The sequence below is a fragment of the Tupaia chinensis genome, unplaced genomic scaffold (assembly GCF_000334495.1).
Source record: "Tupaia chinensis unplaced genomic scaffold, TupChi_1.0 Scaffold000159_1, whole genome shotgun sequence".
Classification (NCBI taxonomy): Eukaryota; Metazoa; Chordata; class Mammalia; order Scandentia; family Tupaiidae; genus Tupaia; species Tupaia belangeri.
The window spans coordinates 6439091-6451880 of record NW_006159630.1 but is presented as its reverse complement, the minus strand read 5'-3'; the positions used below and the strand labels follow the sequence as shown (position 1 = coordinate 6451880).

Genomic DNA, 12790 nt, shown 5'->3' with positions numbered 1-12790 from the left:
GCTTGTTTTCTCACTTTCTGTCTTTCTCTGGTCAAATTAAAATAAATGAATGAATAAAAAATAATGATTAAAAAAGATCCCATTGGGGATGCACACACATGCCTCTCTTAGAAGAAAGAAACTTAAAGAAGACCCAGAGCAGGGGACTGGGAACCCCTGAGGTGGGGGCAGGTAGCACCCTTAAAAGGGGGTTCCATTGGGCCTCAGCAAGAGGGTGACATTGAGCAGAGCTGAAGTTGGTGAGGGAGTTCATTAAACTGGAGTGCCTCCCAGGTGTCATTAGGGGTACAACCATGGACGTGGCAGACCTGGCCCTTTCCTGGAGGTGACATCTGGAAGCTCCGTGGGCCCTGTTTGAGTTTGGGACAGGTCGGAGAACCTGCAGTAGGGCTTAATTGGATGGGCTAGGTAGCTTGTCAGGCAGCCCCAGGCAAGCCGTTCGTCTGCCCGGAACGTTTTGCTTTCCCATGTCCTATCGGCCCCTGCCTTGGACAGAGCGTGGTGTTGAATGTGGAGATGGCAGCAGGGGACTGAAGCCCTCAGGATGGGGGTGCATGGGGATGCATGAATTCCAACCTCCCCCACATCCTCACAGCCCAGGGGGGAAACTTCAGGAGGAGCCTGGGCATGGTGGGGAGACTCAGGGCTGGGGGACAGGGCTGTGGCTCCATGGGCAGACGGGGTGGTTAGAGACAGAGGCTGGCCCTATCCAAGCCCGTCCAGGCCACTGTTAACCGGCCACCTAGTTTTGGAAGAGTATTCTCTGCTAGCCTGAACTCAGAAGAGAGTTCTGGAGTCAGTTTAGAATTCAAATTGGGACTGAGACTCTTACTAACTAGGCTTGATAACATTCCGAATGGCTCATTTTATAAGTAATTATAAAAATTAAATGAGAGGTTATGTGAAAGCACTTAAAGTACCATGTACCATCTGGCTATAGCTAGACCTCAATGTCTTTTTCCCTAACGACAGCAGTGACAATGGTCCTCTAGCCCCAACCCCACCCGCTTCTTCCCTGGGTTTGTGTCCTCTGAGGCCCCACCTTCAGGGGGTGTGGGGGGGTTATCTTTCACCCAGGTTTCGTTGCTAAGCTGCTGACCAGGGGCTGCAAGGTATCTGGAAGATTGGGTTTCCCAGAGCAACACGGGCACAGGGATAGGAGCCGAGGGGTCAGCAGCTGTCTGGTGGCTTAGAGCCCTGCCCCAGTCCTCCTGTCAGTAGGAGGTGCAGGGGCGGACTCACATCCGTCAAGCAGGAGGCCAAAGCCACAGCAGGTCTCACACAGGATGTCGGGGAAGGGAGGGCAGCCTCTTGATTTAATCAGCAGAGGGGAGAGGAGCAGAAAGCATGGGACTTATCTCCGGAGTGCTCTGGGGAGACGCTGCTGGAGATGTGTGGTGCTGGGTGTGGCTCGAGGGCCCTCTCTCCCCTGGGCCCAGTGAACACTCCCAGCCTGGCTGTTGAGGGACCTTCTGACTAGTCCATGCCATACCTGCAGAACAAATGGGCTGGCCCATCTTGGACAAACATTGGTCTTGATAGACTAGCCAGGGCCCCCTAGTCAGTGTCAGTGTGGGGTGAACAGTCTGGCCTGGGAATCCCCTCCTTCTTCCCTGGGGCACCGGCAGATCTGGGGCCTCAAGATAGCCCACCCCATGCAGGTCGTTCTGCCTCCATTGGTCTCTTTATGGGGCTCCGGAGGTGCCTTAGGGGAAGGGCCCAGGCAGAGGCCAGAGGGAAAACAAGGCGTGTATTTTCTAACCTGTCTTCGTCAAGTAGAGACTGCTCTTACTTTCCCAGGTGGGCTTCAGACCTGTCTTAGCCCTGGGAATGTTGTGTGGGGCAGGGGCCATGGCAGGTGACCAGGCCAGCTCCACGTAGGAGGTGCCGACTCTTTTGGAACACATGTTGTTTGAGGAACATAATAAATAGGAATCAACCACAGGTCAGCAAGCCTCACGTGGGCAAGCCCTACACCCTGGCTGCCGGCCATGGAGGGAGAGTGCGGCAGAGCTGGGAAGGTGACTCAGAAGCTGGTCTGGTGGACAGGGGTGTGATAGGTAGGGAGGGAGCCCAAGATTGGGCCATCTTTAGAAGTTAGAGGAAATCCCTGGACTGCAGTGGTTAAGCCCTGTGCATAGGGAGTGGGATCCCACATGGTTTGAATCCCAGCCCCTGCAGCTCGCAAACAGACAAGGAGCATATGTGAGTGGGTGCCCAGGATCCGGACAGGATGGATAAATGCAGGAACAAAGATTGTGGTGTGACCACGCCCTTTAGAGGGAGTTTTCTCGCTCTCTCAGACCTCTCTTTCTGGCAGGTGCACACACCCTCTAGCAATTGAAGAAGACAAAGTAGTAGTTGTAGTTCTGGGGATAGGAGTGTCTCTTCTTAGGAAGCCCCATATGAGGGTGTATACTCTGGGCCCCAGGACCTTGAAGCCCAAGGTCGTAGTAGACAGTTGGTCTACTCGGCTTTCTGGACTTTGTACCTAATTGGTGTCTGCAGGGGCTGCCCCTCCCCCTGCAGGTGAGCACAGCTGGAGAAGACCCCAGTGTCCTGGGCGCACAGGAGCAATCCCACCCAACAGATGGGGGCTAGGCCCATCCTCACACCTTCCTGGGCTTCCTCATCTCCCATTTGATCCTCTTATCTACGCTGCCTGGGAGGCAGATAAACCAAAAGAAAAAAATCGCTAATCCCGTAACCTGTCCAGTATGTCGTCTGCATATGTGGGTTGATTCTGCCTGTGTCTTGAACTTGCGGTTCCGTGTCGTTAAATAGCCTCCTGTCCCTGTCTTTGGCCACCTGAGTTGCTTCTGATTTTCCCAATAGCTGAATAACCAGCACAGTAAGGGGGGGCGAACATCATGGCGCTGGCCGATGCCCCGACACAGGGTGTCAGGGATTGTGTTAGCATGAGGTAAGGGCAAGCGATGGGCAAGGTGGCTTCAGACAAGGAAGGCTCTTGGGAGAGTGAGTTTGTGGGGCTTTTTGGTATTTTTTAACTTTCTGGAAGTTGAATTTTTTTTCTTATATGTGAGTTAGTGAAAGAGAAGCCATAGGGACCAGCAGATGGCTTAGCGGTTATGTTGCTAGACTCCCACATGGCCAACCGAAGTTCAAGCCCCCGACTTGGTGGCTTCAAACTCAAGTCAAGTGAATATGCATGCACGCCCAAGATCCTGGGAGGAGATTAGAGCGTGGCCATCCCCCCAGGTGATTTCTTGCTTTCTGTCTCTCTGTCTCTCCAGCGACCGCACATGCCAAATAGCAAAAATCTCTTTAAAAAGAAAAAAGAAAAAAGAGCGAGAGAGAAGCTATGCTCCCCTCTTCCCAGCCCTCCAGCTCCTCAGGGTCTTGGGTGCCCACGCATGCACACCTCACATGTTTTCAGGCCAATGTGGGGAGTCAAACATGGGTTTGGGGAGCTGTGATGTAGCTTCCAGCTCTGCAGTATGCTACGCACTGCACCACCTGCGCTGGGCCTGGGAAGGTGACTTTTGATATGTTGTTTGTGGGAGCAAAAAGATATTTCAGACAGCAAATTCTCAGAGACCAAAGTGAATGGGGCCTGAGGTGGGAGCAAAGTGGGTGGACCAGTCAGCACAGAGCCAAGGAGAGGACAGGACAGAACACACGGCCCCCCACTTAGGGTTGTTACTGGGTCCCAATGGGGTCAAACCGAAGCCCACAAGGCCCCACTTCTCTGACCCACTTTGTGCAAGATCCCTCCATGCACTCGGTCCCCCACTTGTCTGTGTGCTCCTAGATCACGCAAGGTTTCCACCTTATTGTCTGCCCTGATCTCAGTGTGGCCCACCACTTCCTGTGGCTCCGTCTCAGGTGGAGATACACTGGCTCCTCCACTGGGTCGTTCATTCGGAGGCAGCAGGTGAGCACTTCAGTGTGTGCTCCGAGGGCTGCACAGGGAGTCAGCAAGGTTAATAAGTAACTGTTCCGTGCATTCCAGCTGGACAAGTACTAAGAGAAAAAGAAAGCAGGAAGAAGAGAACGTTGGGAAGTGGCAGGTTCAGGCCATGGACAGGGAAGGGAATCCGGAGGGAAGTGTTCTAGGCAGACCAGCTAATGCACAAGCCCTGACAAAGGGGTCACTGAGATATGGGGACCTCTAAACCCTGGTGGCTCAATCTCAGCATTTTCTTTTCTTTCCTCCCCTTTTTTTTAAAGTTTTGCCAGAGGGTGCATGCACCTGCTGAAGAAAGCAAGCAAGCACCGCCCTGGCGCGTTGTCATGCCACAGTCCCTTTTCCATCTCTCCTTCCTTTCAGGATTTTGGGCACATGCGCACATGTTCCCTGTGCGTTTCTCAAACTGTCAGGTCCGGGGCTTGAACTGTGCAGGTGTCCACCCGGGATATAGCTGTCTTAATCACCAGGCCACAGACTTGTCCCCCACTTTTATTTATTTATTTTTTAGTTTATTTCTTCCATGAGAGAAAAAGAGAGACAAGCGTTCCCAACAGGGTCTTCATGCCACAATCCGCCTCCAGCCTCGGCTAGCCCTGGGTCTTGGGCATGTGCCCAGTGTCCTCAGGGAGGACTTGGATGTGAGCCCAAACCTTCTCATCTGGGTCGGCCTCACCAGCATCGAGTTTTTTGTTGTTTTTCTGTTTGTTTGTTTTTGCTATAGAGTGCATGCACTCACCAGAAAGAGAAATAGAAGGCGAGAAATCTCCCCCCAGGGGGGATGGCCATACCGCAATCCCTTCTCCTCCATTCTCCTCTCAGGATCTTGGGCACACATGCACACGCGCCCTGTGTGAGTTTAAGCCACCAGGTCTGGGACTTGAACCGCAGTTGACTACATAGGAGTCCAGCAACATAGCCATTTCGCTAACTGCTGGTCCCGAGCGTCAAGATTTTTGTTTTTGTTTTTCTATTTTTGGAGAGGGTTTTTTTTTTGCTATAGGGCGCATGCGCTCGCCAGACAGAGAGACAGAAAGCGAGAAATCACCCCTCAGGGGGGATGGCCACGTTGCAATCCCTTCTCCTCCATTCTCCTCTCGGGATCTTGGGCACTCACGCACATGCGCCCGGCGTGAGTTTAAGCCACCGGGTCCAGAACTCGAACCACAGTCGACTACGTGAGAGTCCAGCAACAGCCATTACGCTAACTGCTGGTCCGCGGAGCATCAAGTTTTAATGCTGTGTCACCATCCAGGCCCTGATATATGTTTTATTTTTTTTTATTATTATTTTCTGATATGTGTTTTTGAGACGTTCTGTCTCTCCACTGCCACCGCTGCATCTCCAGTCCCAGGGCAGCACACTGCCCAGCACTCAGCATTGGGCACCATTCCCACTGCTTCCAGGGCACCCGTGTGGAGGGAGTGCCATGCCGCTCTAAAGACAGAAGAGTTCTGGAGGACACCTGGCTTGAAGGAGCCATGCTGTGTTGGTCAAGCCTGTCCTCTGGGCCCCAAGCCTGGGGCTCTTTCCCGCATTTCCTGCCTTTCCATGAGAGGGCTGAGGTGGGACCTGTCCACCAGGCAGCCCCAGGCCTGAGTGCCTTGAAGCTCTCTGCCAAGAACCTGTGTGTCTGAGGGGGTGGAGCTGAGGGCTACCTGGAGGCGGAGGCGCATGCAGCCAGGTTGCAACCTGTCCCATACCGCCACCTTTTTCAAGAGCGGTGGCGCTTCCTTCTGCCTTGTCTTGGGCAGTCAGGTTATTTGTAGTGAAGGGCAGCAGCTGGGGCTGCCACTCCCTGGTCCTGGGTCTGTCACCCACATCAGCAGGTTCCAGCCGGTCTGTGCAAGGTTGCCCACCCCTGCCCAGCCAGACCTTGCCAGCACCTTGTAAGCAGTGGCCAGACCTCAGGCTCCACACTGCCTGGTTGCTCTGAGCTGACTGCATTTAGCGGGGTGTGCCGGCGCCTGCATTTTAACTGCAGTCAGGCACCCTCTTCTGTACTGTGCATCATTCATTGCCTCCCCCCAAAGCCTTAGGTTTGGGGTGCCAGACCAGGCATCTGTCAGGTAGGGAGGTGGCTCCTAGGGTGGGCAGGACTGACGTGGAGGCACACATCACTTGCATGCTGCACCCAGTGCAGATGAGGGAGGGTTGGGGTGTGAACCCACATGTCACTTTGGCTGTCTGAGTGGTGGGACCAAGGGAGGTGTTCGCCCTCTGTATTTGCTTTTATACAACCATCACAGATTACTTGAGCACATTTTCAAAAACGTAGTAACAATACCACGTGAAGGGGCTGGGACTGTGCCCGGTATGGAGCAGGTGCTCCGAGGGGTGTGGGTGGGTGCTGGCTCTGAGTGCTCCTGCCCTCCTGAGTCTGCGTCTCCTGGTACCAGCTCCGCTGTGCAGCCTCTACCCCAGTCTGTGTCGTTGCTCGAGTCTGCAGGGGTCCTTGGCACAGATGGCCCTATGTGCTCTTGTTCCCTCCCTGGAGTCTGCAGGTCCCTCTCCTCCAGTCACTCCCAGTTTCCTCTGGCTTCTGACCCAGTGACTTCTGCCTTGCCTAGGGCCCAGGGAGGGGGAGCAGCATCCCCAGGAGCCCGGAGCAGCTGATTTATGAGCTCAAGCTGCCCTCCCCTCCTCTCCCCTTCTCTTCCCTCTCTTTCCACCCCTTCCCCTTTCCTCCCCTCCCCCAGGCTTGGACAGCTGGGCCCGCCAGCCAGCCAGCTCAGCTGTTTGTCCAGAGGCCCAGATCACTGCAGGCCCGGGAGTCTGTTTTTACTTCCAATCCCAGGAGCCTCCAGGACTTTCCCAGACTGTGCTTGTCCTCTGAACCCGCATTAGCGGCACTGGGAGTTTCCGGCTACCTGCCCTTCCCAGCGCAGTGGGAGGCTCCTCCAAACCTCGTACCCATCCCTCTGCCCGCCTTCTGCCCTCGCTGAGCTGCCCTGTTTGGTTTGGAAGGAACTGACCTGCAGACTCTCTCTGGGGAGTTGTGTGTCTCTGCCTCTCCTTTACAACATGAGTGCAGACTGGGCTGCCCCCTCCCAGAGTGGCAAAGTTACTCTGGCAGAAGACCCCTCAGCCCCCCGTCTCTCCCTGTGTGGGTCTTAGATCCCACAGGTCCTCTCGTAGACAGACTCCTGGCCACCTCTCCGGAAGCCAGTCTTCGGTGCATCCTTGGCCTCAGCTGAGATGTCTCCTGTACACCCTGTCTCGGGTTTGGGCCAGCATGCCTCTCCCTGCCCCTGCACCAGAGTGGGGACCGGATCTACATCCTTCTCTCATAGTCTAGCCCTTTCAGGGTGGGTGATGCCCCCGTTTTCAGGGACAGGCCTTGCTACTGGAAGTCAGAGCACAGGCCATCCGTCCCGGAAGGAAGGTCTGGCAACATCCCCTTGGGCTGGGCGTGTACCTTTGGTGGCCGATGGTCGGAGCCATGAGCTACTTTCTTTCTTGGGAGCAGATTTCTTCCGAGTTTTTTGTTTTTGTTTTTGTTTTTGTTTTTTTTCACTTGGGCCCCTGGGAAAGGGACTTTCTGAGTCTGCCCCACCAGGGTCCTGGGAGCTGTGGTTGGCATAGCCAGAGTTGGGGGGTGGGAATCAGCAGGGTCGCCTAGGCCAGGGCCACCACAGAGACCCCAGCACCTGGGGGTGGGGTGAGGTCCTTGTGGCTGTGACTGGTTGGAGAGGGTGAAGCCGAAGAGTCCCAGGACAGCTTCAAGGAGAAGAACACCAGGCCTCAGTTCCTGGAGCTGGAGGGAACAGCTGCCCCGGTGCTGACCCCACTGGGTATTTCTGTGTGCCTGGGCCTCCTCTCTGCCCTCCTGTAGGCTCTGACCTGGGAGGCCCAGTAGCCTTTGCATTTCTACCAACTGGCTCTGGAAAGAGAGGCTTGTGAAGTTTCCCTTTCTGTTTGGCTGGAGTTTTATGGTTTGTCAGAAAACAGGTTAACAATTAAGCTAATTAACTCAGGGCCTGCTGGCCCTCCTTGTTCCTATAAAGCCAGGCTAAATGGCTTCCTCCCCAGCTTCTCCTGTCCCCATTATAAGGCCACAGGTGGCCAGAGTAAGCCTTAGAGCATTAACCAACCCTGAGACAGGCCAGCCTCCAGGTACAGAGGTTTTCGGTTTCGGGGGAAGTGCACTGCAGCGTGGGGAAGCTGAATGGTTGCTGAAGCTGGCCTGGCCGGGGGGACTACCTGCTGGGCCTGGGGAAGGGGCCCCAGGCTGCCTGGCAGGGTCTCACTGATGCCGGGCGCACCCTGATGCTTAATGTCTCCTCCCGTTTCTCCAGGTCTCGGTGGGGGCCGCCAGCCAGGCAAGATGAGGCGGTTCCTGAGACCCGGACACGATCCTGCCAGGGAGAGGCTCAAGAGGGACCTGTTCCAGTTTAACAAGGTGATGAGTGTGTGGAAGGCCGGAGAGGTGACCCTGGGTTTCGGCTGGGCCTGGGGGGTTGGAGTCAGTCTGCTCCTTACCTAGATGAGGTTCTTGGCACTGCCGAGATGCCTCGGGGATCCGACTTTGGAAATGGGGTTTGGCGAATGGGCTTCTCTGGGAAGGGGCAGTAGGATGCCCGGGCGTTGGGACTCATTGTCCCAGGTCTCCCACTGGCTGTGTGACCTCCGTGTCACCCTGCCTCATCCAGCTGCAGTTTTCCCATCTGTAAAGCAGGCCTGACACGATCTTCCCTGCCTCCCCGTCACAGGGTTGTTAGGGAAGCCCAGGGACATAAAAGATGAAGACTGTCCAACCGCCAAGGTATAATAACGTTGCCATGACGCCAGGAGGAAGCCTGACCTGGCGTTGCAGGCCCTGGCCGTTCCCTCCATCCTCAAGTTGCCCCCAAAGGAAAACAGCTTTCCCGCAGACTGAATGCATTGGTTCTTCTGGCAGGCTCCAGGTCTGGGTGAGGGGGTGAGGTGCCCAGAGATTGGGCCAGACTTGGCATTTGACTGCCCCAATCCCAACCTGCTCCTAAACCCCAGCAGTCCCACAGAGCATCCTGCCCGGGGGGCCAAGGCCTCAGAGTCCGGCCAGCTATAAACAGAGGCGCACAGCGGGGCTCATTAGCTCATTAGCTTGGGGCGACCTAGCAATCTGGAGCTGTTTGGGGGTAATTAGCCTTTTCACCACCGCTTTGGTCGCTCTGACCCAAGGGGTACAGCAGGGAGGGGGACACCACATGCTCCTCCCTGCCTCCTGGGCTCCAGGACCCAACAGGACATGCCATGAGTGTTGGGGGTTTGGCTCTGGGCTTCCTGCCCCCGCCCCAGAGGAACCAGCGGAACCTCGATAGTCTGGGAAAGGAGCTGCTCCCTGCAGGGGACGAGGGCTTCCCTGGTCCAGTTGCTTTGCTGTAGATTGGGAGTGCGCGAGTCTGCTTGCCCAGGTTCAGAGCCAGCTTTGCCACCTCAAAGCCGGGCAACTGTGCCTGTCACCCACGCCATAGGCTCGTAGTGGGTTTCTATGGAGTTAGGTCATTTAAGCACAGGGCACAGTGGCCCAGGGATGTTAGTGGCTGGGTGGGTTTTTAGGGGTGGGAAGGGGTTAAGAGAAGTGGGTCAGGGACCCCGACCTGGCCGCCATCTCCCTCCTGTTTTCTTGGCCTGTGGGAGAAGGCGTCACTGGTGGCACTTTGCTGTGAGGCCTCTGGAACCAGGACGGGCCTCAGGAGATGGGGGTGTGTGTGCTGGGAATGGGGGAATCTCGGGGCCTGGGCTTGCCACCCTCATCCCCTCAGGAGCAGTCTGCGGGTGCTGGGCGTGGGTCTCAAAACGCAGCGTGCACTGGGGGCCAGCCGACTCCCGTGTGCCCCTGTGGCCCTTGGTGAGCTGGGATCTCTGACTCGAGAGGTGGCAGTCCCAGCAGAAACCGGACAGACAGGCTCCTCAGTGAGGGCAGAGCCCCTGCTATGTATGCCACGTGCAGTGGGTGAGGCTGGGGTGGGGCTGGGGTGGAAGGGGCGTGTCTGTCCCTCCGGTCCCCACTGGTGGTCCCCAAAAGTGGCCACCTCACCCCAGGCCTTCTAGGGAGGAGGAGGCTTGGAATTCCTCCAGACTCCTCTACTTCCCTTGTCCATTCACATGCAAGAAATGTGCACCTGGGAACCAGCAGTTAGCGTAATGGCTATGTCACTGGACTCCCACGTAGTCGCCCGCGGTTCGTGTCCCGGACCCGGTGGCTTAAAAACTCACGCCGGGCGCGTGTGCGTGCATGCCCAAGATCCCGAGAGGAGAATGGAGGAGAAGGGATTGCGGCGTGACCAACCCCCTGGGGGGTGATTTCTCGCTTTCGGTCTCTATGTCTCTCTCTGTCTGGCGGGCGAGCGCACGCGCCCTACAGTGAAAATCTCTCCAAAAAAAAAAAAGAAAGAAATGTGCACCTGGGAACCAGCAGTTAGCGTAATGGCTATGTCACTGGACTCCCACGTAGTCGCCCGCGGTTCGTGTCCCGGACCCGGTGGCTTAAAAACTCACGCCGGGCGCGTGTGCGTGCATGCCCAAGATCCCGAGAGGAGAATGGAGGAGAAGGGATTGCGGCGTGACCAACCCCCTGGGGGGTGATTTCTCGCTTTCGGTCTCTATGTCTCTCTCTGTCTGGCGGGCGAGCGCACGCGCCCTACAGTGAAAATCTCTCCAAAAAAAAAAAAGAAAGAAATGTGCACCTGGGAACCAGCAGTTAGCGTAATGGCTATGTCACTGGACTCCCACGTAGTCGCCCGCGGTTCGTGTCCCGGACCCGGTGGCTTAAAAACTCACGCCGGGCGCGTGTGCGTGCATGCCCAAGATCCCGAGAGGAGAATGGAGGAGAAGGGATTGCGGCGTGACCAACCCCCTGGGGGGTGATTTCTCGCTTTCGGTCTCTATGTCTCTCTCTGTCTGGCGGGCGAGCGCACGCGCCCTACAGTGAAAATCTCTCCAAAAAAAAAAAAGAAAGAAATGTGCACCTACTATAAATACACCCCTGGGCCTGGGGCTGTGGGCGTCTCAGGGGATGAGGTCCTTTGATTGTCTGGAGGGAGGGAGATAGGAGTGAGGCTGAGCCACACACAGCCCTCTTAAGCTCAGGGAGGCTGTGGAGCCCTGAGGGAGGGCTTGGAGGGTAGAGGACCTGGGACCCTGGCTGGTTCTACCCATCCCCTCTCCCCGCCTCAGGCTTCCCCTGGGCTGTGGGGTGACGAGAGGCTGGAATGTGGGGTCTGGGGGTGGCCTGACCTGACCTGAACCAGCCTTGGTAGGTTTTGGACGCTGGAGGGGGTGGTCCCATTTCCAATTTAGGAAAAATAAATCCGGGGATGTCTTTACTCATAAAAGCAGGTGACTCGGGGCAGGCAGACCTTGACAGTGACCGGATGGGACCAGAAGGCAGGAGCCCGGAGCCCGCCGGTTGAGGGAGAGCAAAGCACCTTGATGGCCTGAGCAGGTCTCGCCCTCAGAACTGTGCAGGGTGGTGCATCCCAGCCGTCCGGAAACACCCCTGCCCCACTGCTGCTGTCGGTCCTGCCCCTCCCTGGATGTGACTACTGGAAATGGCCCCTGGGAGGGTCAAGTCGTCCCTGGTTGAGAACCGCTGGAATACGGAGCTAGTTAGGACAGAAGTTGGTGAGGCCTGGGCATAGACCCAGGTGTAGACCCAGGCCCTGCCCACTGCGGGGTGGGGGTGGATTGGTACACAGGGAGGGGACTGAGGAGGGAGGTGGGGGCCCAGGATGGCCGTGGGGGGGTCTCTGTCCTGGGTGGGCTTTGGTGCTAGAGGGGAGAGGAGCAGGTGAGGGCGACTGAGAGGTTTGGGTTGGTTTGATTGGACAGAATAGCAGCGGCCTCCATCTACCAGAGGCGGTTGGCCCGTGATCAGTACGCTGGCCCACACCCCACTGCCTCACTCACGCCGCAGGACCTCAGGCAGGTCTCTGGCTCTAAGATGGGGGCAGTAGAAGCTACCTAGAGCTGGTGTGGGCCGAATGAGTTAAGGCGTAAGTGAAAGGGACCCAGGTGGCTAGTGGCTGCAGAGTGGTGCAGGGTGTCCTAGAGGGGGAAGCCGTGGGTCCCTCGTGAGGGCAGGGCCAGCGCCTCACAGCCCAGGCTGCCAGTGCGGACATGGGTTTGCATGTAGGTGAGGGTCGGCCCCCCCAGCCCCCAGTGTAGGGAGCGGCCCAATTCGAACAAACATGGTGACCTTTAGACTGTTCAGTCGGGCTCCCCACGTTCCGGAGTGTCCACACGAGTGTCTCCAGCCTGTCTCCATTTTCCTGCAAGGCCAGTCTGCAGGCGCCGTGCTGGCCCCTGGCAGGGATGCCGTTGGGACAGTGGCACCATCACAGGCCCAGCCCTGAGCCGTTGTCTCAGGTTAGATACTGGCTTCTTACCCAGTTCTGGACCTCCTTCCCCCGGACCTTCTGGCCAAATTCCTTTACACCCACACCACAGAGATGCCTTAGGGAGCAGGGCCATCGCCCTGGGGGCCCCGAGTCAGGACCTGGGGAGGACTGTCACTGTGCACCGTCTCTGAGCTGGCTGGCAGCAGGCACCTCCAACTTACCAAGTGCTGAGTGCAGTCATCCGCGGGCCTGGTAGTGCGGTGGGCAGGGCCTGAGTCCAGATGCAGCCGCCTCTTCACTGTGCACCAGGGCCTGCTCCTCAGGCTCCTCGGCTCTAAAGTGGGCATTGTAGGGGAGTGCAGCTAGCTTCCCTGCGCCTCCTGGTTCTTTGGCGGGGTGCTTACTTACGTACGCGGACAGTGGAATATCAGATAGTCAGAAAAGTCGTGCAGCAGCCCCCTCCTGGTACAGGAGGTCACTCATGTAGCTTTCCTGTGTGTTTCTTAATTTTTTTCTATTGCTATAGAACAGACAGGGA

General features: G+C 56.8%; 1 protein-coding gene across 1 annotated transcript in view; it reads left to right on the top strand.

The window, feature by feature from the left end:
• Window positions 1-7976: 7976 nt before the first annotated feature.
• The window catches only part of LLGL2 (LLGL scribble cell polarity complex component 2), a gene marked incomplete in the record, with an annotated part of 32424 nt that continues 27610 nt past the window's right edge, over window positions 7977-12790 (top strand). The window contains 2 exon segments of the mRNA XM_027770787.1: window positions 7977-8044; window positions 8227-8330. Of these exon segments, the coding sequence (XP_027626588.1) occupies window positions 8256-8330 (75 nt within the window).